The sequence below is a fragment of the Podarcis filfolensis genome, assembly GCF_964270895.1.
Source record: "Podarcis filfolensis genome assembly, chromosome: 8".
NCBI classification, from domain to species: domain Eukaryota; kingdom Metazoa; phylum Chordata; class Lepidosauria; order Squamata; family Lacertidae; genus Podarcis; species Podarcis filfolensis.
The window spans coordinates 57,723,472-57,747,285 of NC_139611.1; the positions used below are offsets into that span (position 1 = coordinate 57,723,472).

The window sequence follows — 23,814 nt, forward strand, 5'->3', positions numbered from 1 at the left end:
GGAGTTTCCATCTGTTCTCTCCCATTCAGAATTCCCCACTACTAAATTGGAGATGACTGCGGTAGCTGACATCTTTGACCGTGATGGGGATGGTTACATTGACTATTATGAGTTTGTAGCTGCTCTGCACCCTAACAAAGATGCTTATCGGCCAACAACAGATGCAGACAAAATTGAGGATGAGGTAAGACATTTTGATAAGGCAGCAGGGATCCAGGAGCTATGGAGATAGTTAAGCTGTTTCAATCTCACACTGCTCTGCAAGCACCTAGGATGCAGTTGGTGCTGTAAGTTGTGGAAGGATGCCTGCTTAATCTTCCTGCCCCCCTCCCTTTAAAGCCCACCTCTTCCAGAAAGCCTTTGGCAAAACCACTACCTGGTCTCCATGCCCTAATTCAATAGCCCCACATTTTTCTCCTGCTATCCTCCCTTGTTACTTATTTTCTAGCTTGTAGGCACCTTGAGAAACGGACCTGTTTTGAGAGCCAGTGTGGTGTAGTGGTTAAGAGCGGTAGTCACGTAATCTGGGGAACCGGGTTCGCTTCCCCGCTCCTCCACATGCAGCTGCTGGGTGACCTTGGGCCAGTCACACTTCTTTGAAGTCTCTCAGCCCCACTCACCTCACAGAGTGTTTGTTGTGGGGGAGGAAGGGAAAGGAGATTGTTAGCCGCTTTGAGACTCCTGAAGGGGAGTGAAAGGCAGGATATCAAATCCAAACTCTTCTTCTTCTTCTTCTTCTTCATACTTTGCAAAGCACCACTTGCATGGATAGTGCCATAAGAATAATCATAATAGTCACAAGTGCCAGCCTTCATTTGCTCAGGGCTGTCATATCTCTTTTGCATGTAAAAAGTCAAGGAATCAAAATTCATGAGTGTGAGAATTTGAGTCAAGAAGTGAGAGACTTTGCCAATGCAGTAACATCCAGGTGTGGAACCCCCTCTACTCTAAAGTTCAGCTGGTGCCAATCTTTGTTAAATTCCTAGGCCAGTTGGAGACCTTCCTCCTCCTTCTCCAGGCCTTCTACATTTTACATATGTAGCTGCAGAGTTCCAGAGAGTTGCTATAAAAAACAGTGGGAGTTGTTTTCATGGTGATAATTGTATTTTATTGCTTTGTTGTATTTTAACTTCTTGCAACCCACCCTAAGATCATTTGTGATGACAGGAGGGATATAAATCTTTAAAATATATAGTAGAATGGGATTTTGAATCTTATCTGGGGAAGGTAGTGTGGTGCAATAAGTAGACCCTCAGACTTGTTCCACTGGGGTCTTGAGTTAAAATCCCTCCTATTCAACCATGAAGCTCACCAAAACAGCCATAGTCCAGTCACCACTAATCTTCCTATCCTCACAGAGTTGTGATGAAGATAAATTGGGACAGTACTGCCCACCTTTTGCCCTTTGTGGTTTTTCAGTAGGGACTGTCTTAAAGTAAAAACAAAAACCTTTCAAACCAGTTGGAGAGCTTTCCTGTAGTTTGGCCTAATGGAATCTCTTCTTTTCTTTCTACCCAACAGGTGACCAGGCAGGTGGCTCAGTGTAAATGCGCAAAGAGATTCCAAGTGGAGCAGATTGGAGAGAACAAATACCGGGTAAGCTGAAGGGAGCTTTGCTTGCATTGACAGTTTGGGGGGGGGTTCCTCTGGCAGCCTGATGGTTTCATTGTAAAGGGTTAAAAAAAAGTTCTCTAATTTCATTGTGGACCCCCATTTCATTTTGTGGCAGGGAACTCCATGATTGACGGGGGCGGGGGGCAGGAAGTGTTTCCTTTTGCCTGTTTTACTTTCCAGCCCTGTGTGTTCCTCTGAGATTTAAACATAGTCCTTCTGAAAATGCTCATGGGCAACTTCTGTGCTGCTTCTGTTTTTGTCTCAAGTTCTCAGAGTCTTCCACTGGCAATAGAGCCATCTAGCTTAGCTTCCCCACGTGCCTGAACTGCGTGCAATTTTAGCTGAGGTGCAAAAAATCTGAGCAGCCACTTCTTGGTGGCTGCATTTTTAAGGAACGAAGTGGGGGTTATAATTATCACTTGGGTTGGCAAAATGTCTTGAGCTTGCCCTGAATTTAGCACAAGAGCAGAGTGTGTAAAATAACCAGCACTGGCCCTTGTCACATTTTTAAAGTGTACAAGATCTTTGGCTTGCTTCGTTAATATAAATATGTATAAAAGGGAAGTACCAAAATGTGACATTTAGCATGCTGAGTAATGTTGAGTATACACATCAGTGGTACTTGTGGTTAACAAGACATTTTTCATAGTGATGCTCTGTTAATGCTGCTCAATGTTTTTTGTTCCCTCTCTCTCTCTCTCCCTCCCTCCCTCCCTCTTCTCTCTCTTTCATTTGTACTTTCTTCTCCTTTGTAGTTCTTCCTCGGCAACCAGGTACAGTGTGCCTTGCAATGCTGTCTCTACATCTTTTTATAGATTGTTTCCCTTAAAAGAATCGCATGTGTTGTCCCTTTACAAACTGATATTTTCATTGCTATGGGTGGTTGTGCTGGTGTGGATGCTGTGGTAAGAGCTTGTCTGTATTAACAGCCAAGATTCTGGTATACAGTGACATAATGATCAAGGAATGGAATGGAAGCAACGCTACAAATGTGCAAATGCACCCATAGTGACAGACACACACATGGGCACTCACAGAGGAACTTTCATGCGTTTTGTGTGCCAGACACTTTTTTAGAAAATTGAAACTCTTGGTAATGAAGCAGCCTTCGCCAACTTTGTGCCCTCCTGATGGTTTGGACTGTGACTCCAATCAACCCCGATTGTGCTAGTTGGGACTGATGAGAGTTTCAGCCCGCCCAAACCATCTGAAGAGCACCATATTGGCAAAGTCTGCTTTAAAATAACTCATATTTGACTTCTTGTGCAACTAAGCTGGAAAACTGTGCAGGCAGGACTGAATGCCTCAAAACTGGCTAAGTCAAATTGGCTTAACTTGAACCAGGCTGTAGCCCTTGAACCAGTCTCTGAAGCCCATTGTTCAGCCATAAGATGTATGCACAATCACAGTTTGATTCTGTAAGCTCAGCCATAGTCCCACATATCTGAGAGATGTAGAGAAAGGATTCCCATTGGAGCTGAGCACTACATAATCCTATGATTTCAGAACCTGCCACACGACTTTGCTGGTGGGGGATTGATGGATATTTTCAATCACTAGCAACTGAGGCTATGCTGTTAACCACCAAAATAAAATATCCAGAACTGACCAAGGGCACATAGAGCAGAACATACTGTGCATGCAAATCCATACCCCTGAGGCATGTGAATAGCAAGCTCATTGAGCTAATTATCATTTCCATTGTGTACCTTCAGATTTCTAATATACTTGAGGCAAGAAGACACATTTTTCTTGCAGCTCCTCACAAGTTTGGTCCTTCCACTGTAACATCAGAGCAAGATACCAGCAGGATACCTAGTTCTCTTGGTTCTTCCAGGAGGTGTAACTTCTGTGCCTCTTTCACAGAGTTGAAATTCTTGCAATGTATTCTGTATACCAGTATCTGGATGCCTTCCAATTAATTTTCCACCGCTTTTGGAATGCAAGCGCTGAATCCATTTGGATAATTTCCTTCCATAATTAGCACTAAAGCTTCAAGCCATCTGCATGGATCGTGTCAAATAACTTGAGGCTTCAAGAAGATAAAATGAAAAAAATGCTTCTCATTTCCTCCTGCATAATTTTTAGCCAAATCATAACTCCAGAGGGAGTTTCAGCAATGCAGAGAAGAAATACATTTTAAACTTGTTTTGTGAGATACCTTCTGCCCCTCTGTTGATAATATGGTAGGAAACTAATGTCTTCAGTGCCTTAATTTTGCTGGACAGGGTGGACTGTTTTTACTTCAAATGAGCCCTCAAAGCCTAACGTTATAAAAAGGACTTGAATTTCCTTGAACTGGTAGGAAAGAGCACAGTTAAAGTCTTGCTTGTTCAGAAAATCAGATGGTGAGCCAAAAACAGAGAGAAGGTCCATGCAGCTGATTGTAGTTACCTTCCCTCACTTTGTAATGTAGAAATGAGAAATTCCTCACCTGTAAAACATGACCTACTTTACCATGAGGGTGATGACAATTAAGGGCAGTGAAAAAGATTCATATAGCACTTGGCATTTCCAGTTTGCATTATGGATGCTGATCTTTGCAGAGCAGATTTCTAGTGAGGCAGGACATACTGTTTGGTCCATTGGTCAAGGCTTCAAATTGTGGAGATGTCATACTGCTAGTGGTCATTTCAGTAAATGTATTTCTGATCCTTAAGGCTACCACTTTGCAGGTTTGCACATCTCTGGCTGCTGCAATTAACTCTTCTGCGTGGTGGTGGGGATGTCATGTACCATGAATTTTATGGGTCTTCAGATCTGGTGAAGGGCTTCTCTCCTTTTTGATGAGAGTGATTGGTGGGATTCCGTTACTGAATTTCATGTGAATTCCAGTTGTCCTCTCTCCAGAAATGAACTGTATCAAGACTGGCATGTGGCTGAATTCGAACCATGCTCCAAACAACAACACCCCCAAGTCCTTTGTTGGGAAATTGCTCAAAAGTTTGAAGTTCTGGCTTTATTTCATCTTCCGCATAACACAATGGTTACAGTTGGCCCAGAGACAAATGGGCAAGCCTTTAAGGGAGCACAATAGATGTGCAAACACTGCAGAGGAGTTATTTCTGGGCACTACCTCACCCTGAGTCCTCTTTGGTCCGCCTGGTCCATAGCATAGCCTGGTCCATAGCAACTGTCTAGCTGATGATCTCCAGGGCAGTCTCTGGCAGGAAGAGAGAAAAGGCCTTTCCCATCACCTACTGCTTGGCTGATTCATTTTAACCTGAAATGCTTCCAGGAATGGGCTATGGGGTCTTTTGAGCACAGAACAGGTGCCCTGCCACTGAGCTGAGGTAGCTCCAGCAAACAAGGGTGCACCTCCTTCATTTTCATTTAGTTATAATTAGCAGTGCATTAAAATGGATCCATTCTGGTTTTATTAACATCATCATCATCATCACCATTATTTATTCATATACCGCTTATAGACTTCTAAGTGGTTTACAAAGCATGGAAACCAGTTATACAAACATTTAAAATATAAACATCCATAATAAACCCATTTAGACATTTAAAAAATTATATTTCTTAAAAGCAGCTAGTAGGTTCAGGAGAGAGGCCCCAGTGTCAAAGCCCATCCTGCTGCAGTCCCTCTCCTGAAGCGGCCCTGTGCTGCCACCTTTCTTTTTTAATTGCAAGGTGTCTTTTGGGCTCTTTTGTGGGTGCTCATCTAAACCATTTCCCCCTCTGCTGCTCCCTCCACAGTTTGGCGATTCGCAGCAACTGCGGCTGGTCCGTATCCTGCGTAGCACAGTCATGGTTCGCGTTGGTGGAGGATGGATGGCCCTGGATGAGTTTTTAGTGAAGAACGATCCTTGCAGAGGTAAGAAATGGAGAGTGATTCTTAACAAACATGGGGCTCTTAACCTCCCCCAGTGTAAGGCTGTGAGGTGTCTGCCATTAAAAGTGAGTGGGCCAGGACCACCCATGGAGCACAGCCCAGCCCGGCAGGAAGTCTTCTTGAGGTCAGTCAAAAGATCAGCCTAGCCAAGGACTTCTTGAGGAGGGTGACCTGTGTTGATGAGTGGGAGAGAAGTGCCAGTGAGGTTCTCTGTTGCAAACACCATGATATCTTGGGCAGACCCTAGTCCATCCTGAATGTCAGCATAAGTACCAATAAGTACTTGACTAGGACTTCCTATGTAACACTCACATGTTGGGTGGGGGGGGAGTAGAATCCATCAGAGCCCCCACCCTCCCACCCACCTCTTCACATCTGTGGGCTGAGCTCTCTTCTCGTACCCTTTCCATTTTTCCTCTAAAATGGCTGCCCTGCATGCCAGCCAGCGTGTAAGAGACTTCTCCTTGCCTTTTTCCTCCTCCTCCTCCTCTTTGACCCCTACTGCTGTTTGTTTTTCCTGCTCTATCTTTTCTTTGTATATATGTATTTTCTTTATTCTAGTTCACCACCCGGGAAGTAAAATAAAACGCTCTGATTCCAGCTCTTCGATTGCCAGTCAGTCTCCGATAGGTTGGCGGTTTTTCTTGGCTTCCTCGCACTACTACTCCTCCACTTGTTGGGAATGGCTTTGCTTCTCTAACCTGCCTTGATCTTCCCCATCATCCCCTCTGGCCCAGAATAGTACTTTGCTGTAGTGAAGGGCATAGGGTGGGGGCAGAGAGACAGACAAAGACCTTTTTTTTTCTTTTTTTTTTGCTGGTTTGGGCTGAAAGCTGCAAGTTGAGTAGGCTTCACAGCCCCTGCCTCATCTTGTTCCTGTCTGTCACATTGGCCTTGAAATCACCATTCACTTTTTCCCAAGGATTGCAACATGTATCCTCTGCACCAGCTTATGCTCGCAGCAGCCTTGATGGGTTCAGCTGAGCAAGAGCAGCTTGCCCCGAGTGAGGAGCAGGGATTTGGGCCCTGGTTCAACACCAGACTAGCTTCCTTTCTTGCCTTGTCTGCATCTCCCTCAATCCCAAAAAAATTTCCTCCCCTTTTCTATTATATCATTTACCTTTTCTCCTGGAAATTGCCTGTAAGTAAATATGGTGTTCTGTAAGACAAAAGGCTGACGTTAGAGGCTTGTGAGGGAATGGCTACCCACCCAACCCTCCAGCCTGCAGTCTGGGCCCCCTTCCTTTGAAGACAGGTTATTCCTTTTGGCCTGTGGCTGTTGGGTGGCCATTTTCCCCTTCCCTCCCATGATAGTTTGTCTGAATGCGGCTGCATGCTGCCATGTTGTAAAACATCTGGGATAGTCTTCGCAAGTCAGTGCTTTCCAGATGTTTTGGACTATAACACTCATCATTCCCAGCTAGCATGCACTATGAAAGATGGGGCTGATGGGAGTTGTAGTTCAAAGCATCTGAGGGCCTAGGGTTCAAGGAAGCTTCTCTAGGATTTGTTTCTTGATTGCCTCTTGGTACTGCTGATTCTTCCGTTCCTGGTGCTGCTCTTGAGCACTCCTGCTAGGCGTCTGCAGATTGTTCTGACGCAATCCTAGGGGTGCTTCCAGATGGGGGTTTATCATGGAATCAGCGCTCCTGATGCATGCAAGTGTTTTACAGAGTCCACACAACATTGTTGGCATCAAAAAGCCAGCTTGTACCAACTCTGAATTTGATCTTACTGGGAGAAATCTGATAAATATATACCAGTATATAAACCCAGTTACCAACAACCCACTTGCGGTATCTCAATAGCTCGTTTGCAAGCTAAGCCCCTCTCTGGAAGTCCCCTTGACAGCTGCAATTGCTTGTCTTGGGGTAGATAATGTGTGAAATCTCCAGCTGCCCCTTTTTCTGCCTGGCAAGGCTTTATGCATGGTGTCTTGCTCAATTAACAAAACTGCTCCTTGCTGTGTGTATCTGTTTGCTAGGTTTGTTGCTGTTTTTCCTGTAAAACTGAAGAATATGCTTGCTGTTTTGCTATGAAGCAGGTGGTATAATTGCAGAGGAGGGAAACTGAAAATTGGGGAAGGGGTGTAGCTCAGTGGGAGAGCAACTGCTCTGCCTGCAGGTGGTCCTAGGTTCAGTCCCTGATGGCATCTCCAGGTAGGGCTGGAAGAGACTCCTGCCAGAAATTCTGGAGAGCCGCTGCCGGTCAGTGTACGCAATGCTAAACTATGGGGATCAATGATCTGACACAGTATAAAGCAGCTTCCTATGTTCCTGTATCCTGGTTGCAAATTTTAAGTCAGGTTTATTTCCTTCCATTTCTTGAGAATCAGGTGAAAATGAATTGAGAGCTCTTTGGACGACACTTTGTTTCCCAGACCTCTTGCCACATAAACTTAGCTAAGTGTGCTGTGCCAGCAGCTGAGAAAGCTCTGCTTTGGGTCAGCAAGCTTCCCACAGTTTGGGGGGTGGGTGTCATAGAATTGTAGAGTTGGGAGGGAACCCAAGGGTCATCTATTCCCCCCCGCAATGCAGGAATCTTTTGCTCAGTCTGGGGCTTGAAGCCACGACCTTGAGATTAAGAGTCTCATGTTCTGCTGACTGAGCTATTCCAGAATTCTTTGGTGCTGAACTGAGACTGGGTAAAGGAGACTCCCCCCCACTCCAGAGGATCCTTCACTAGCCTGTAAAGTAGATTGTACAGAAGGACGTGAGTAATAGATGGCGTTGGTGGTATAGACGAGGCGGGCGCTGTCTATACGTGCTTAGAGGTTGCATATCTGAGTCCTTTCAAAAGTGTGTGGACTTGCCCTGGTGCAGGCTGAAACACCACTGCTCTGAATGATGTTTGTGGTGGGGGCTTCTATATGAGCTACAGAATGCTCCTAGATCTTTCCCCTCCTAGGAAGACTTTTCCTCTCTATCTTGAGACTTTTAAGCTGCTGCTGGTGTGGCAAAGTGAGAAGAGCAAGGGGTCTGTCTCACAGAAAATTAACTGAAAGGAGGAGGAAAGAATCCAAAGCACACCCCAGCAAGCCTGCACCAGGGAGTCAGAAGCATCTGGCTTTGCCTGGCTTTGCCATCTGTTTATATTTCAGTCTCTGGTTTCTTTGGCTTTTTTTTCTTCATGTTTTATGGTGGTTCCTTTCCTACAGCTCGAGGAAGAACTAACCTTGAACTTCGAGAGAAATTCATTCTCCCAGAGGGAGCTTCTCAGGGAATGGCGCCATTCCGGTCCAGGGGGCGCAGGTCAAAGCCCTCCTCTCGGGCAGCCTCCCCAACGCGGTCCAGCTCGAGCGCCAGCCAGAGCAACCACAGCTGCACTTCGATGCCCTCCTCCCCAGCCACACCTGCAAGCGGGACAAAGGTGAGAGGGCTTCTTTAACCATTAAAAATGGCTTCTGTCACTCAGTTGCTCCAGGACAGGTACAGGCCTCTGAGTGTCCAGTGGGGCCTGTCCACAGAGGACAGAACTTTCAGGGTCACTCAAACATTTATTTCTGCCCACGATGACAATGAAATGCTGTCACATCCAGGTGGGTAGAGTGAAATGGCGGAGTTCCTCTTCCCCTCCCCTCCCCTCCCCCAAATTACACTTGTCTGTTTGTGTCTCATTTTAATTTTGGGGCCATCCCTGGTTTGTTTTCCTGGCTTCTGTGATCCTGAGAGTTTTTCTCCCCTGACGCTTGGCCTGGGTGAGATGGCCACGTTGGCAGTGGGCACAGAGCACAACCCCTACTTGTGTAACTCTCATCTCGTTGCCCATTTTGTATGTTTCCTTTCATTACCTGTTGGGTTTGGCTTTTTTTATTTTATTTTAGGGTTTATTTACTTTTCTGTTTTTATTTTCCTTCCATCCTGTACACCTCCCTCCCCGCCCCATCCCTCCTTTCCTTTCACTCCCTTCCCCCTTCCCTCCCTCTCCCTCAATTTCTCTTTGGATTTTCCATTTCACAGACTCCGCATCACTTCACTCGCAGTTATGACAAACCCTGGTTGGTAAACAGCAAGGCAGGTACCCCTTTGAGGGGCTACGATAATGCTGACCTCCACCTGTCTGCTTCTGAGGTAGAGTATGGCTTACATGGGCCAGTCCCTGTTGCAAAAGGAGGAGCCCCCTTGGCTTCCTTTTCCCCTCTCTTAATGCTTTCCTTGTTATAACAGCGCTTGATAACACCTCTTTCCATGCTAGGGCTGCTGCTGTGTTGCTCATGGGGCTTCTAACTCTGGTTTCTTAAAGACAAAAAGATTTGTTCTTCGAAATACTCTTTCAAAACCAACAGAACGTTAACACACAATTTGCAACCAGTTTGTGTTGAAACAACAAACATTTTCCCAGGAGTTCAAAGTGAGAAAATCTTTCAAGTTTTGGGCTGTTTTAGAACATTAAATGAAAGAGATATGATAGAGGAGGAGGGTATCACTTAAAAGTCAGGAGTCATGAATAAAACAACCGAGTTAACACTTTGAAAATGAGTGCCTGTGCCTGTACAGAAACCCCTCAATTTGTCGTCCCACATACGACGCAGGTGAGAATGTTGGGAGGGGAGAAGCTTCTTAGAAATATCTGCCTGGCTGCTCTTGGAGGTAGGAGGCTGGGTTAGATGGACATCCTTTTCCCTCCCTCCCTCCCACCAGGGCAGTTCTTACAGTCATGGGAATGTAAGTCCCAACCAAACAGGAGGAATGGGGGCGGTATTAATGATGGGCTACCGGCTTGGTGTCCATATAAGTTGCTCAGACCTGAAATGATTGTTGCTTCAGTTTGCTTTTCTCCAACTGGGTGCCCTCCAGATGTCTTAGATGACACACTGTGCTGGTGATCAGAGTCATACTCCAAAATGTTTGGAAGGCAACAAGTTAGTGAAGCTGTTTTCGGAACATAGGATGCTGCCTGAGTCCATCTAGCCCAGTGTTGTCAACACAGGCTGGCAGCAGCTCTCCAGAATCTCTGGCAGGAGTCTTTCCCAGGCCTACCTGGAGCCGCTGTTGGGGACTGGGCCTGGGACCTTCTGCATGTGCAAAGCATGTGCTTTAGATTAAGCATTTCCCTGCTTTGCGTCACTAGAAAGGCAGAGACCGTTGGTGCACCAGCAATGGACTCCCTCTTCACATCTAGTGCTTAGGAACTGGAGTGAGTTGGGAGGATGCTTTTTCCTCCAGTTTTTCCTCCCACTGAAATAGTAGCTGGCATCCTGCTCTGCACCTGCTTTAAAGAGGCTGATGGGAGCTGCAGCTGTGGTGTCCAAAATGAGCAGGATCCCGCCCACTCCAGTTCCGAGCTGCTCTCTGTCCTGCTTCTTCCATGGGGCACAAGTAGAACTGTTCAGGGCCAAGTGGATCCCCTGCTCTTTCTAGAAAGGGGTGTGATGACTTGGACTAAACCTCACCAAAGGTGCCTTCTTGCTGCTCATGCTCAAGTGCTCAGGAGCTTCTTTTCTGCCCTTTTTAGAGACAGCAAGGACAGGGGTCCAATTAATGAGCCTGCCATCCAGCGCTGGGTGGTAAAGAGGACTAATAGCAGAGAATGGCCTTCTTCGTGTGTCTTGTCTGTCTGCTTCTCTTCTTGGCCCGCAGCACCTTAAAGGTCATGAGGAACATGGGGTGGGTGGGCAGGCAGCCCTGTAAATGTGTTCATGTCCATTAGCAGAAAGCAAAATGGCAGGTGAAGAGCTGGATGTCCACAGAAGTTCCCACGTGGGACTTCTTGGCTACAGCAGCCACAATTCAGTCTTTCTGGGTTCTTGTTTAACAACTGTTGAGCCCCTCTGTGATTCATGGGGAGGGGACAGCAGGGCTTGATGCTCCTTCATTCCTTGTTGACCTTTAAGATGCAGTGGGGGCTGCAGTCTGGCTGCTGGAGTGCAGGGATCCTCTCAACCAGCACCTGTTTAGGAAGCAAATGATGACTGTTGAGATAAACGTCTCTTTCTCCCAAGGTCGTTCCCTCTTCAAGCAGCAAGCTGAAGCGACCCACTTTCCACTCCAGCCGGACTTCTCTCGCTGGCGACACCAGTAACAGCTCCTCGCCAGTGTCTTCAGGTGCCAAAACTAGTCGGGCTGGTAAGTGCCTTTCTGGAAGTGACACAGTCCCTGCTTGTATGCTGCATGTATTGCCTTTTCATTCTTTGTTTTGTGAATCACTTCGGGGCTTCCTTTGGTTGTGGGAAACAATGAACAAAATCAGTAAACTGAACTGAACATTCAGGTGAACACAGGAGTGGGACTTGGGTCAAGGTGCTCTGAGTTTCAGCTTCTACTTCTGTTAGGTGGGATGAGTAATTCCAGCCTCCCTGATGAGGCTTACTTCCAAGCAAGGGCGGGCTGGGGCCTCCTGCTGCTTACAGTCTTCACTCTGCCCTTGTAAGCCTCAAGTGTACTTGCAGCTGGTTTCCTGTGCTCTTGGGAGCATGGCCATTTCTCTGTGTGCACCAGTCAACGGGTCAGAGCTATTGCAGGTGGCGCCGACTGGAAGTTCAGCACACTTTCACTATAGCCAATTCCATTTATGCAAAGTTTTATTATTTTAGCCCGCAACCCTGCCCCCACATAGCTGTGCATAAGCCCTATTGCACTCGGTGGGACTTCTGAGTAGAAATATATACGGGATACACAGGAGCTTTTTGTTGAGAAATTAATAGCAAGTGAAAGCCCTCATGCTTCAGTGATTCCTCCAAGACATAAGGAAGCCCACACATGACCCCGCCAGGCCACAAAGTGGAATGTAGCACCGATGATGATACAGCAACATCAGCCAGTTTGACTGTCACCCCCACTGGCTGTGAGGCAGTTCCAGAGCAAGGGGTATCTCTATAGAGAGTAGTACACTGAAATAGGTTCATCTATGTTGTGGGGAGGGCCCGACTGCTCAGGCATCAACTGCTTGTGGTAGCTGTGAGAGCCACCATTCCAGCACACACAGAGGATGTCTAAAGGGAAAGTGGCATCTAGCTGGAAAACAAGAGGGGGGCTGCCCTCGAGGGACGGAGGAATAGCATGTTGTAAGGCCTTCCTGGGTTTCCATGGTGGTGATGGACACATCTGTTTTACTTTTCAGATCCTAAGAAAACAAGCAGTCGCCCTCAGAGCCGGGCAGGGAGCCGGGCAGGGAGCCGTGCCAGCAGCCGGCGGGGCAGCGACGCATCTGACTTTGACCTCCTAGAGACACAGTCAGCCTGCTCAGACACTTCTGAAAGCAGCGCAACGGGGGGGCAAGGCAGCTCCCGACGGGGCATGGCAAAGCCCTCCAAAATCCCCACCATGTCTAAGAAAGCGACCACAGCCACCCCCAAGACGCCAGGCCCCAAGAGATAATAATAAGACCCCATGCACACATCTACACATACACACACACAAAAAAAACAACGACCTGTGTCCATTTTTTAACCCTGCTTCATACATTGGATGTATATTTATTCTACATGGGAGAAATTATATTGTTAAAAGTGTAAAAGATTAATTGTGTTATGAAGCTGCCTTATTTTGTTCTGTTAATTTTCTTTTTTTGTAAGTTACTATTTTCATGTGAATATTTATGTAGATAAAACTTGCCTTCTGGTGACCTCCTTAGCGCTGGGAGGGCCCAGGGAAAAAAAATGAAATGTGGGAGAGAATAGAAGCAAGCAAAAGGTCAAGATGTGAAAATGTAAAAACAAAAAGTTAAAAAAAATTATATAAATAGGATTTCTGTGCAGTGCAGGAAGTGATCCTGCTTTATCTTTTAGGATTATTTCCTAAATGCATCTTTATAAAAACTTAACTTGCTGTCTCAGCAAGGTAAATTATATTTAAAAGCAACACCTGAATATCCAGCAGTGTTCAAGGAATTCTTTCTTTCTTTCTTTCTTTCTTTCTTTCTTTCTTTCTTTCTCTCTCTCTCTCTCTCTCTCTCTTTTTTTTTTTTTTTTTTGTAAATCATGGATACCTCAAAAAGAGAGAAATGTGAGGTGAATGGGATCTGGGGCTTCTGTTTCCAGTTTTTAAAAGAAATCATTGTGGTTTTACCTGAAGATAAAGTGGAGTAAGTTTGAACTAATAAATTTAAAAAAATTGCACACATGCTACATACAAGTAAAGATGTTCACTAAAATGCTGTATTTAGCGAAATGAAAGTACTGTCAGCCGCTGAGCTTTTAAAGAACAACTAATACTATGTTTTCAATATTTTACACTTGAAGCTCTCCAGTAGCATCATACCTGTGTGGACGATGCCTGGGGTTGGGGCACACACAGCAAAACCTTTGAGCAGTGGAGCCAAAGAGGGGAGTTCCCACAAAACTTGGTTCTTCTCTCACATTGCTGTTAAAACAAAAAAAAAACTGACTTCACTTTTTAGTTCACGAACTGCTATTTAACTGCATTGTTTCCTATTTATTGTCTCAACTGGTTAATGCCACTTCTGACCATACTGACGTCCAAGAGGCCCCTCCACACTCCAGGGGAGAAGAAGACGACAGAGCTGCCTTCAACACGCACAGGAGCTTGTTCTTGGGAATTTTAAAGCGCATCACCAGCAGCCCCACTTGTGCGCCGCCCCCTCCGCCCCCCAGCTCGCTTTTATATGATCATTTTTTCCATTGTGGAGGGGAGAAGAAGGGGAGGGATGTTTTAAAAAGTAAAGCCAACTTTGGGACAGTAAAGAAGGGGGAGGGGCAGGGAGTTGGGGGCTACTTGGTCTTCCTGTATTTATTAACTTTTGCTCTTTCCCCTGCTCTGACTGACCATATTGCTGTGTGATTCTCTCAGTTGGTTTAATTGAGCCAGAACCTGAAGCTCTACCAATGAATTGTTTAAAAAAAGAAGACACTTTTTGTATTAAAATTGCTTGCAGTAATAATAAAAAGAAACTTGCCTCTTTTTTATGCCATGGAAGAAGCCACTGGAATAGCATTAAGAGTACAGGTGTGTCTTCCCAGCCAATCACTTCTCCTCTGGCACAGAATGGAGCCGCCTGCTTTCTCTGTGATTATTTGTTCAAATGCAGTGGTTCCAAAACTCTTTTTGAGCCTCCGCCACTTGGTTCCGTAAGATCATCCCCAGTGCCCCCTGCCCTATAAAAAACATTCAGAATGACCCACTATGGAAGACAACAAAATTCAAATTCAAAACAGTGACAATTAATTGCACATTTATTCAAAATTCAATTAAAACTATTTAGTGTAATTCAACAAAATTGATGAACTTCCAGTGGTACCAGCTTTCCAAACCCTTGCCCCTTACCAATCCTCTAGGTAATCCCACTGCCTCCCAGGGGGCAGTACCCCACCCCATTTGGGAACCACTTCCAAACCATAGAAACCAATAGATGTGTACCAGACAGCCACAAATTATGGGCAAGTTAACCAGTCCACTGTCTTCTAAAGGGCCTCTGCAGTAAGAGAGACCAACTCACCATGCTCCTGGCTGTTGCGCTTCTAAAGGGATGATGTTCCATCTGCTCTGCCCTTTCAAAGCACAGGAGGGCAACTCACAGCAGCGTTTGGTTTTGCTTTGTTTTGTTGTGCAGTTGGGAAAATGGGGAAACTGGACATGTTAGGTAAATGTGTGTATGAAGCACTTAAATGACAGGCAGCATCAAGGACATGTGTACAAATAATAAAAGGATAGAATGTGCTCATTTCCATACTTAGACTGCCCAAACTATATTGGGAGCCTGTGCAAAGCCCACAAGCAGGACAGGAACACAAGAGAACTCTCTTCGTGGTTTCCAGCAACTGGTATTCTGAAATATTACTGCCTCCTACTGTGGAGGCAGAGCATTGTTGCAGTTGATAGGCTTATCCATTAACTTGTCCAGTCCTCTCTTAAATCCATCCAAGTTGATTGCCATCACTGCCCCCTGTAGGAGCGAGTTCCATAGTTTAACTATGCTATGTGAAGAAAGTTTTATTTTGTCTGTCCCGAACCTTCCAACATTCAGCTTCATTGGATGTCCAAAAGTTCCGGTGTCATGAGAAGGGAGAAAAATATTCCACTTTCTCTATTATACTGCAGCCAATACAAAACACCTTGTCTGTGGTCCCACTAAGCCAATGGTGGCATGTTGTAATGGATGTAAAGAAATGGATGTAAAGATGGAAGTTTGCTGTTTCCACAGATAATTGGGCTCTGCTTTTTTCTTTTTGAGCAAAGCACTTGCATTTATGAACTTGAAATTGGCAACATGGGGTTTGGCAATAATTATGTAGGCAATGATTATAGCAATATTCTTGTAATCTGGCAACCCTGCAAGTAAGTTGACACTGCCCTCCAGAGCTGTGGAGTGCACACACTCAGTAACCCAATACTTCATCAATTAAAACATTTCTTTTTTTCTGGCTTTCTCAGAGCAATGCTACCATCACAATTTCCCTGCCCTATAGAGACAGAAAGAGAACTTCAACAGGGGAGGGGAAGCAATTAGTGAGCCAATCCCTGAGCAGCATTGGAACCTTTAGCTGGCTTCCGAATGGGCAAGACCAGCTCACAACGTCTGTGTCCTGGCAACCATGTAAACACACAGGCCTGGAATCCAGAGCCACAATTGCCCCTTTTTAAATCAATACAAATGGGGTTGTTCTTCCAGGGCCCAACAGGGAACAAGCAAACAAAGTTGTCAGTTGTTCTCCAGGCTCTGCTCCTGTGCCTTTTCAAGAAGCCTAACGTCCAGAAGTTGTGCTTTGGGTAGGCTGCGACATGTAAATTTCATATGTGTGAAGAACAGATTTGTTAGGACTCTGGCATGACAAGATGCAGCTGCTAAATTCCCTCTTATCCAAGACCACAGCCTTTTACTTACAGAAGGAGCCCCGATCAAGGGGCAGAGCACATGCCTAGACTACACAAGGTTCCCCAGTTCTATCCCTGGTATCCCCATATCTAAAAGGCTCTCAGGTGCCGGAGCTGAGCAAGGACTTTGTTGGGGGTCTTGGAGAGCTAGACTGTCCTGAGCTGAATAGACTAATAGTCTGGCTCCATATAAGGCACATAGATGCTCACAGGCAAGCTCAGCTTCTGAAATTTTAAAATGCTCCTAATCCTAGATGCACCCTTTCTCCAACAACTTCTCTTTCCACTGACTTCAGCTAATAGGTCACATGCTGAATCCTTAGTGTCATGCTCCAGGGAGATGCAGGGCTCAACTGGATTCAGGGTGCCAAAGGATCAAGTGACAGGTGCACCATCATAGAGGACCTCCCCCCCCAAAAAAACCCCAAGGTCATATGGATTCCACTCTTCCCCACTTTCAGTATGGAAACCCCTGAATACTAATCCAAGTTATGCCATCTGTTTCCTACTCTTCTCTCTCCCCTTCATCATCACCTCTTTGGGGGCAGAGACGCTTCTTTTCCCAGCTTAAGAAACACTGCTAAATTCTGCATATGTGTATTGATGGGGCTGCTTTTAATCATAATAGATAGGAAGCCAGGCGTCATACCTTGCAAGAGGAGCCACTGGAATCACCTCTTCCCTGACACGCAGCAGATGAGTGTCTCTTGGACATTCTGCAAAGGAGAGCAGAAATGCATCTGAGTCTGAGAGAGGGATGGACTGGGTGGGTGCTCAGCTACACTCCATGCCAGTTGGGGCCAGGGTGCAGTCAGGTCTGGGGGACTCTGAAAATTTTGACCCAGTGGGTCTGTTTCCACCTCCAAACTGTGGCTGGAGGTGTCAACACTTACTCTGAATCATCTCTTCTCGAGGGCCCTAGCACAAGTCAACTGGCAGGAGAGACTCACATCCACCCCATACCTCTGCCTGCAGCCAAGTCCAGAGGGGTACCACAAGGACCTGCTACCCGCTTCACAGTGAGTCAGGCTCAGAACCCCATTGTCATGGCAACCATGGGTGCCAACTGCCCTTGGCCCCAACTGCCACTTTCAGAATGAAAGAACTGGGGTGGGTTTTTTGGGGGGGGTTGTTGGGAGGGGAGTTGCTGCTGTTGGTTTCTTGTATATTTTAGATTTTGTTGTGATTTATGTGGAAATTGTTCAGTTTGGTTTTTTAAAATATTTTATTTATTGTTCAGGACTACCTTTGTTATGCTGAAGTTGCATATTTTTTCACATTTTTTTCACAGGTTCTTTGGCATATTTACTTTGGAGAAAAACCAACTGAATTCCCTGGGGCTTAACTCATTGTGTAGTTCTTTACTGCTCAACTTTTCCTCTCTTCCATCCATGCCCCCCATGATATGGAACACCTATTAAACCTTTTAAATAAAGCTGTAGAGGCACAAAATAGTTCACATTTAGCTAAAGATCAAATACCGATCATGTGAATTTTATAACAAAAATACACCACTATCAGATCAAGAAATACAGACTAAACTAAGAATCTTACAAACCCCTTGGCTGCTACTCCACCAAATCCACACTTTTTTGGCTAGCCCAATTACCAGTATAGCAGCTACCATTGTAATAGTCCCAGAAGGACAAGGACCAGATATAACATCTATAAAATTCTACTCTGTGCATCAGTGGGTTCACTTGACCCTATCAACATGAATTCAATTTTGGCTATAACCTTGAGCCAGCTCAATGGAATGGACAAAAAACCTATTTATTTTGGTGAGTGATAGAGAATTAACTGTAAAAACTTGTAGGTTTTACCTAACCTCTAGGAAGCTGGCAATGATCCATCCTGGTGCCTCACCACATTGCTGGAGGGGCCGCCCAACACCCAGTACAACTCTCCACATGAGGTGGGGATTTACAAAAACCCAGCCTTTCTGGAATGTGATATTCCAAGAAATTAATAAAATAACAACAATTGGAAATCAAACCAGAATTAGCTTCATCAAATATATTTCAAGACAACAATCTGGATCTACATAATAAAGGATTAATAAGCCATTTAGTACAAGTGACAAGACCCAGCATAACCAGACACTGGAAAGACCTTTCCGACATAACAATAGACAATTGGTATAAAACAGTTTGGGAACCATCCCTCCTTGAGATATAACAAATAAACAACAGTTGACATGTGGACAGATCAAGAAAGATGGCTTTATCCCGGTGTGGTTTAATTTCATAACATATCCTAGTATTCCAGAAAATGAACAATCAGCATTTGGCTTAATCTGGTTGAAATAAATGTAATAAATTATAAAATAATTATATTTTATAATTAATTATAATTAAATTATAAAATAATTATATTTTATAATTAATTATAATTAAATTATAAAATAATTTAAACATAAATTATTATCTTCACTTTTAACCCCCACTTTCATCACTATACCAAATCTTTATTGTTTCATTAGTAACACAAGAGGAAAAATGACTATTATACTGAATCTAAGCACAACCACAAGGGCTCCTGATTAGACATTTAGCCATGTGATGTTGAATGTTCTATCCTGTTTCCTTTTTGCTTTCATTTAATAATAATAATAATAATAATAATAAATTTTATTTATATCCCGCCCTCCCCAGCCGAAGCCAGGCTCAGGGCGGCTAACAACATTCAAATAATCAAACAATCAAATAAAACAACATTCTAAAAATATTTCACTATAAAAATTAATTAAAATCAAGTTGATGGCAACCATTAAGCAAAACTCTGTGCAGGTTACCAGAGGAGGGAGTCAGGCTGTGCCCTGACCAAAGGCCTGGTGGAACAACTCTGTCTTGCAGGCCCTGCGGAAAGATGTCAGGTCCCGCAGGGCCCTAGTCTCTTGTGACAGAGCGTTCCACCAGATTGGAGCCGCAGCCGAGAAGGCCCTGGCTCTAGTTGAGGCCAGCCTAACCTCTCTGAGGCCTGGGACCTTCAGGATGTTTTTATTTGCAGACCGTAGGTTTCTTTGTGGGGCATACCAGGAGAGGCGGTCCCGTAGGTACGAGGGTCCTAGGCCGTATAGGGCTTTAAAGGTTAAAACCAGTACCTTAAACCTGATCCTGTACTCCACCGGGAGCCAGTGCAGCTGATATAGCACCGGATGAATGTGGTCTCGCAGCGAAGACCCCATAAGGAGTCTCGCCGCGGCATTCTGCACCCGCTGGAGTTTCTGGGTCAGTCTCAAGGGCAGCCCCACGTAGAGCGAGTTACAATAATCCAGTCTGGAGGTGACCGTCGCATGGATCACAGTGGCTAGGTCAGGGCGAGAGAGATAAGGGGCCAACTGCTTAGCTTGGCGGAGATGAAAAAATGCCGCCTTTGTTATAGCTGTAATCTGCGCCTCCATAGAGAGGGAGGTATCGAAGATTACACCCAAACTCTTAACGGACGGTGCTGGCACTAACTGCACCCCCGCAAGAGATGGGAGTTGCCCCCTCAGTCCCATATCGTCCCGTCCCAGCCAGAGGACCTCTGTCTTCGAAGGATTTAACTTCAACCGGCTCCCACGTAACCATCCAGCCACAGCTTCCAGGCATCTGGTCAGTGTGTCTGGGGCCGAGTCAGGATGGCCATCCATCAACAGATAGAGTTGGGTGTCATCGGCATACTGATGGCAACCCAGCCCAAAACTCCGAGCAAGCTGGGCGAGGGGGCGCATAAAGATGTTAAAAAGCATCGGGGAGAGAATCGCACCCTGAGGCACTCCACACACCAGGGAGTGGCGCGATGACAATTCCCCCCCAAGCGCCACCCTCTGTCCCCGACCAGAGAGAAACGAGCGCAGCCATTGGAGGACTGTGCCCTGGATCCCCACGTCGGCAAGGCGGTGGTCTAGGAGTTCGTGATCGACCATGTCGAAGGCTGCTGACAGGTCTAGAAGAATCAGCAGCCCTGACCCGCCTCGATCCAGCTGCCTGCGGAGGTCATCTGTTAGGGCGACCAGAGCCGTCTCGGTCCCATGACCAGCGCGGAAGCCGGACTGGAATGGATCGAGAGCCGATGTTTCATCCAGAAACCTACCAAGCTGTTCAGCAACCGCTCTCTCAATCACCTTACCCAGGAATGGAAGATTCGAAACCGGGCGGTAATTGGACAGATCTAAGGGATCTAATGATGTTTTCTTTAAGAGCGGACGCACCACTGCCTCCTTCAGTTCCCCTGGGAATATCCCGGTGCCAAGGGACAAATTGATGATATCCCCCAGGGGGGCCCGTACCTCATCTGGACACGCTCTAATCAGCCATGACGGGCACGGGTCAAGAGGACAGGTGGTGGGCTTTCCAGCTTGGAGGAGTCTGTCCACATCGGCTGGAGATATCCGGTCAAAGTGGTCCAATACTGGACCCGAGGACAGTCGAGGGGCCTCCAGTTCATTTATTGTATCCAAATTGGCAGGAAGGTCATGGCGGAGCAACAGGACCTTCTCCGCAAAAAAGCTCGCAAATGCCTCACAGCTATGTGTCAGATTGTTATTTAAATTTGGCTGTCCTTCAAGGGACGTTAAAGACCTAATTATACTAAATAATTGCGCCGGGCGAGAGCTAGCGGATGCAATGGAGGCCGAGAAGTAAGACTTCTTAGCGGCCTTCACTGCCATCTCATAGGTTTTCATAAAAACCCTATAAGATGTTCTTGAGGCTCCGTCACGAGCACCCCGCCATACTCGCTCTAGCCGTCTGAGATCCCGCTTCATTTTCCGAAGCTCCTCGGTAAACCAGGGAGCCCGGTTTCTGTGGGGTCGCAGAGGGCGCTTAGGTGCGATCTCATCGATGGCTGCCAGGAGCTGGGTATTCCAGCCCTCAACAAGCTCAGTCAATGAGTCGCCAGGGGGAGCAAGGTCCCGCAAGGCTTGACGGAATCTATCAGGGTCCATCAGCCTCTGCGGGCGAGCCCAAATCGGCTCGCCACCTAAGCAGGGTGGGGGTGGAAAGTCAATCCTGGCTTTCAGAGCGTAGTGATCAGACCATGGCACTTTCATCAAAGGAGACATGATCACATCTATACCGGCGCCAAAGATCAAATCCAGCGTGTGGCCTGCTTGATGTGTGGGGCCCGAAACAAACTGGGAGAGCCCTAGTGTTGCCATGGAAGACACCAGGTCCAGAGCCTGTGAGGAGGGAGTGGCATCAGCATGGATGTTGAAGTCCCCCAATACCAATAGGTTAGGGAACTCCAAGGCCCAGCCAGCCACCGCCTCCAGCAGGCCTGACAGGGTGGCTGCTGGTGCGCTAGGTGGCCGGTACACCAGCCAGACAGCCAAGCTCACCTCAGAGCCCCACACTAGGCCAACACATTCAATGCCGGGGATCAGTGGCGATGGTAGAGCCCTGAAAGAACAATCTTCCCAATTCACGAACCAATAACTTATACACTGACCACTAATATTACTGCAAACTTATTTTTGTGATATACAATTGACAAGAGAAGAAGAAGAAACTGTTAATATTTAATAATAGGATTGCAGGATATGGTTATTTTTCCAAATATTTTCCCTGTCTTTGTCTTTTCTTAGAGGGAGTATTTAACATTGCATCCCTCAAGCAGAATGAGTTGCCGGGGGGGGGCAGTGAATCCACTTCATAAAAGTGTACATTGTGTCACAGACACTCTGCTGTCCACTATAATGGCAGCTCCAAATGAACAGCAAAGGAGGCAACCATTCTTTATGATGGCAGCTTTTACAATTTCCTCAGAATTCAAATAGCACCTCATAACAGGGATTTCTGGGGGAAACAAAATGGCAGATTTTCCAGTTCCCTTCTCCATCAAAGAATATTGTTTCATCCTCCAAAACATTGCCAAAACAAAACAGTTGATATCAATGGAAGTGAAACAAACAAGAAATAGTTCAGCCAACCCTAACCTAAAAATGAAATTTCTCTCATAAGTATGTGTTTAAATGTGTGTTTTGATACATATAAGCTGTCACCAACCATGTCATGACATTCAGAGAAATGCAAACTCCCATGTATAGCTAAGTTCTGTCCCCCACCCCCACATTTTGTCCAAGATCAGGTCATTTCTTGCAGGAATTTGCCAAGGTCAATTTCAGCACGTTCCCCAAGCCTGATTAAATCTTGGGAACAGGGACTGGCCCACTCATATAATAGTGGAATCTTGAGTGATGAAATTTATGGATAGTAGTTTCAGAACAGTCTAAAACCATTATTTTCCCCTACATTGTGTCCCCCTATCCTGTTGTAGCAGAGTATGTTGACCATCATGGACTTAGCTAGTTGCAGACGGGTGGGTGGGTGCCATATCTATATAGAATTGTTATCTTGCTATTCTGCGGGTGGTGGTGGAGAGCTTCCAGAATGGCTTGCAAATGTTATTTTGCATCATAAAAGGAAAGAGCACAGGGGAAGAGGATTGTTATAAACTCAGCCTGGAGAACCAATCTGAGAAGTCCTACCAGCGCTGAGAGTTCCCGTGGAGGGTCCTCTGTCGGTCGGGAAGAATCAGAATTGCAACCAAGCAATTCAGAGCAAGACGGCTAATAAGCCAGTTAAAACAGGATGACAAAGTTTCTGTGGGTGTGCTCACATTACCCCCTTGGAGGGTACTGAAGTTGTCTCACCCCTCTTTCCACGCTACCTGTTCATATCAGCACAGCTTACTCCCTTTGTGGCGGGGCGCGCCTTTGCTCTCTGCACAGGTGTTCACACCTTGGCCAGAGATTAATTAGGAGTGGCTTAAGGACTCCAGTCGGCGTGAAGCTGCCTGGTTTGAGATGCAACGGCTTCGAGCAGCAGTCTCTTATAACAAAGTGCGGGATATCATACACGTGCATTTTGGAGAACTGCGACCACGTGTGAAAACCCCAGCACCGGAAACGCAGTCAATGCACAGTCAACAGGAGTGTGAGTGAGCACAACCTTAAACTCCCATCGCCCCCCGACAGCTAGAAATGCTGGCTGGGGCTAATGGGACCCACGATACCTTTCACCTGCGCAGGCGGTTCTTGGTTCTTCTTGCACTCGGGACCCTTGATCGTAAGGTAGCAGCACCTGCTCGCCCAGAGAGCTCTAGTCCCCGAGATATGCCGCCCTGCGGTCTCTCTTGTCCTCTGTGGGTGCCCCCCAAGAAAGGGGGCGGACACGCCACCCCCCCCCTTCAGGCCGCGACCGAGCTGCACTTTTGTTCCGCCATCATGGCTCTGCCTCTTCGTGGCAAAAGAATTGCGGTCCCTGCCCCGAGGCGCTGCCTGTCGGGATCCCAGCAGCGGAGCAGCAGCAGCAGCTGCCGAGGAGGCGGGAGGTGCCGGCTCAGGCGGCTCTGTGTGAAAGAAGGCGGGGAGGTGGCCCTCGCAGCCGCGCGGCCTCCTCCCGGGGCCTCCCGGGGCGCGTCGGCGGCTCGGGAGCCTCCCTTCCTGGGAACCGATCCAAGGGAGCTTCGCTCCTGGCCACGGGGGAGGCACTCTGCACGCGCTCAGGGCCCCTCACCGTCGCTCGGCGGAGGGCAGGGCTGGAGCAAGCGAGCGGCCGCCCAGCCCGTCCGACGAGCAGCAGCACGTGCTTCCCGCCTCAAGCC

At 46.6% G+C, this 23,814-nt stretch overlaps 1 protein-coding gene and 2 long non-coding RNA genes across 31 annotated transcripts in view; 1 reads left to right on the forward strand and 2 right to left on the reverse strand.

Annotated features, from left to right (window-relative positions):
* MACF1 (microtubule actin crosslinking factor 1) overlaps positions 1–14,303 on the forward strand; it is a 293,076-nt gene extending 278,773 nt beyond the window's left edge. For 13 of the 23 annotated variants that reach the window (XR_014551046.1, XM_083625102.1, XM_083625104.1 and 10 more), the window contains 9 exons: positions 30–184; positions 1,522–1,596; positions 2,370–2,387; positions 5,320–5,437; positions 6,017–6,085; positions 8,613–8,824; positions 9,415–9,525; positions 11,397–11,520; positions 12,515–14,303. Coding sequence is in view for 21 of the 23 variants with exons in the window: in XM_083625102.1 (XP_083481228.1) it covers positions 30–184; positions 1,522–1,596; positions 2,370–2,387; positions 5,320–5,437; positions 6,017–6,085; positions 8,613–8,824; positions 9,415–9,525; positions 11,397–11,520; positions 12,515–12,771 (1,139 nt within the window). In the remaining 2 variants the exon portion in view is untranslated. The remainder of the gene's footprint in view (positions 1–29; positions 185–1,521; positions 1,597–2,369; positions 2,388–5,319; positions 5,438–6,016; positions 6,086–8,612; positions 8,825–9,414; positions 9,526–11,396; positions 11,521–12,514) is intronic. The other 10 variants (XM_083625113.1, XM_083625112.1, XM_083625116.1 and 7 more) reach the window with 6 other exon arrangements.
* On the reverse strand, positions 6,075–8,766 carry LOC310767880. Its single transcript, XR_014551087.1, has 3 exons — positions 8,630–8,766; positions 6,576–6,614; positions 6,075–6,204 (listed from the first exon to the last, which is right to left on the reverse strand). It is a non-coding gene; the product is annotated as an uncharacterized lncRNA (long non-coding RNA).
* LOC310767872 lies at positions 13,529–23,813 on the reverse strand. Of its 7 annotated transcripts, none has more exons than XR_014551068.1 (3): positions 23,727–23,813; positions 16,874–16,940; positions 13,529–14,507 (listed from the first exon to the last, which is right to left on the reverse strand). It is a non-coding gene; the product is annotated as an uncharacterized lncRNA (long non-coding RNA). The 7 variants fall into 7 exon arrangements; XR_014551069.1 differs by lacking the exon at positions 23,727–23,813 and adding an exon at positions 23,224–23,555; XR_014551070.1 differs by lacking the exon at positions 23,727–23,813 and adding an exon at positions 18,053–18,527.
* Position 23,814: the final 1 nt, after the last annotated feature.